Source organism: Chondrus crispus, genomic scaffold (genome assembly GCF_000350225.1).
Source record: "Chondrus crispus Stackhouse genomic scaffold, scaffold_17, whole genome shotgun sequence".
NCBI lineage: Eukaryota > Rhodophyta > Florideophyceae > Gigartinales > Gigartinaceae > Chondrus > Chondrus crispus.
The window spans coordinates 104,759-106,576 of NW_005179069.1; the positions used below are offsets into that span (position 1 = coordinate 104,759).

Here is a 1,818-nt window from a genome sequence, read left to right on the forward strand (position 1 = left end):
CCAGCAGCAGCTAGGGACAGCAGCAGCTCTCGCTCCCCGCACGCACTTACTGGGACACCTCTTTTACACCCGCACGCGCACCGCAGCCGCCTGACCCGGGCCGCGCTCCGTGGATGGCAGAGGCTGACGCGCGCCACGCCGCGGGCGGTATGTTTGATCGCTTCGATACTGATACCAGTGGTTACCTCGACTTGCAGGAGTTTATGGACGCGCTTAGGGCACTGCGCCTCGCTATCTCGTACCATGAGGCCATGGAGTGCTTCGTCAGGTGCGATACTAACGAGGATGGACGCATCGGGAAGGACGAGTTTGTAAAGGCCTACATGCAGCAGATAAAGGATGGGCCGGCACGCAATCCCCCAAATCCACCGCAACACTATTGAAGGCACGCCCGCCTCTGCCTTGCCTTGCCTTGCCCTCACGTTTTTGGGAGCTCGCAATCGGACACCCCCGATGCTGTCCGACTTTTAATGTGTGCGCTATCGGACACCCGCGATGCTGTCCAACTTTAGTGTGTGTGTGTGAATGTGAGTGGGTGTGAGTGGGTGTGAGTGGGTGTGTGTGAGTGTGTCAGTCTGTGTGTGTGTGTGAATGTGTCAATCTGTGTGTGTGTGTGCGTGTGTGTGTGTGTGTGTGTGTGTGTGTGTGTGTGTGTGTGTGTGTGTGTGTGTGTCATTTTTCGTGCAACTTTTGTTTTACGCTCTCCACGGTTGGTTTCTCATTGCGACATCGTGTGCCCGCTCGCCTTCCCCGCAACAAATGGCCTTCGCTTCGTCTCCCTCCCTAGTCTAGGCATAGATATAATCGTACCGTACGTGTAGTATAGCGCTAGTCGTGTGTATATAAACGCCAACACTAGTTACAAGCCTCGCTTCTTTCTTCGTGTCTTTCATCATGCCATCTCATGTCTTGTGCTCGAGTGAATGCGCCTCGCTCGCCCGCCTGTTCTCCACCGCTCCCGACAGCACGGCAGCACCCACGCTACTGCACACGAATGCGATCGCGCCTCAGTAGCGCCAGTGCGCATTGCGGCCGGCCACGCCTTCCGATATAGAAAGTTTCTATTAGAAACACGCCTCCGCCGCCCGCGCAATCCGCGTCGACGCCTGCACACACACACACACACACACACACACACACACACGCCCTCAACAATGCACTGCGCGACGCAAGTCGGACCCGCTAGTTTCTCTCGAGGGCCGCGCGTTGCGGATTCGCGCCGCGACCAACCGAGTGCGGCGTGCAATTCCGGCACGGCTCTCCGCGCCTTTCCGGGCCCACGGGGGCCCCCCGCGCAAGCGCGCGCGGTACACGCGTAGGCGCAAAAGCGCAAGCGGCAGCGCGCGGCAGCGCGCGGCAGCGCGCAAGACGCCCTCGCGAGCCCAGGGCCCCGCAGGACGGAGACGAGGCGCGGCGAGACGGAAGCGCGGCCGCGAAGGGGGACACTGGCGCAAAGGCTTGAGGAGCGCGCGCGGATAGCAGGACGGACGGCGGGAGGTGCTGCGGCGGATCGGATTTGGACAGTGGTGTAATCGGTGATTGTTGTACCCCTTCAAGGGCAGATGACGGCGGGGGGGAGGTGCTGCTGCGGGTTTGTACAGTTTCGGTGATTGTTGTACCCTTAAAGGGTACAGTGCCGTTTCTACGGCCGTCAAGCTCCGGAAAGAGTAAGGGAGGGCGTCGCGGCAAGGCGTCGCGGCAAGGAGAGAAATAGTCCCGCGACGTGCGGCGCAGCCGGGCAGAGTGGCGCAAGTCGCGAAGTCGGGGGGTGTGTGCAGAGTTGAGCGGGTGTCTGTGACAACTTGTCACCCCCCCCCC

General features: G+C 60.7%; 2 protein-coding genes; one reads left to right on the forward strand and one right to left on the reverse strand.

Moving 5' to 3' along the window:
* Positions 1-245, reverse strand: part of CHC_T00003036001 (hypothetical protein) — a 921-nt gene extending 676 nt beyond the window's left edge. The window contains exon 1 of the mRNA XM_005714857.1: positions 1-245. This exon is cut by the window's left edge and continues 676 nt beyond it. Within this exon, the coding sequence (XP_005714914.1) occupies positions 1-245 (245 nt within the window).
* A 346-nt stretch (positions 246-591) lies between these two features.
* Positions 592-854, forward strand: CHC_T00003037001 (hypothetical protein). XM_005714858.1 is given in 2 exon segments: positions 592-792; positions 793-854. The coding sequence occupies 1 exon segment, from the start codon at positions 592-594 to the stop codon at positions 790-792; it is 201 nt and encodes a 66-aa protein (XP_005714915.1). The 3' UTR covers positions 793-854.
* Positions 855-1,818: the final 964 nt, after the last annotated feature.

Excerpts from the sequence above, each read along its gene's own strand:
- CHC_T00003037001 (XM_005714858.1), top strand. The coding sequence starts at position 592 with ATGTGTCAATCTGTGTGTGTGTGTGCGTGTGTGTGTGTGTGTGTGTGT.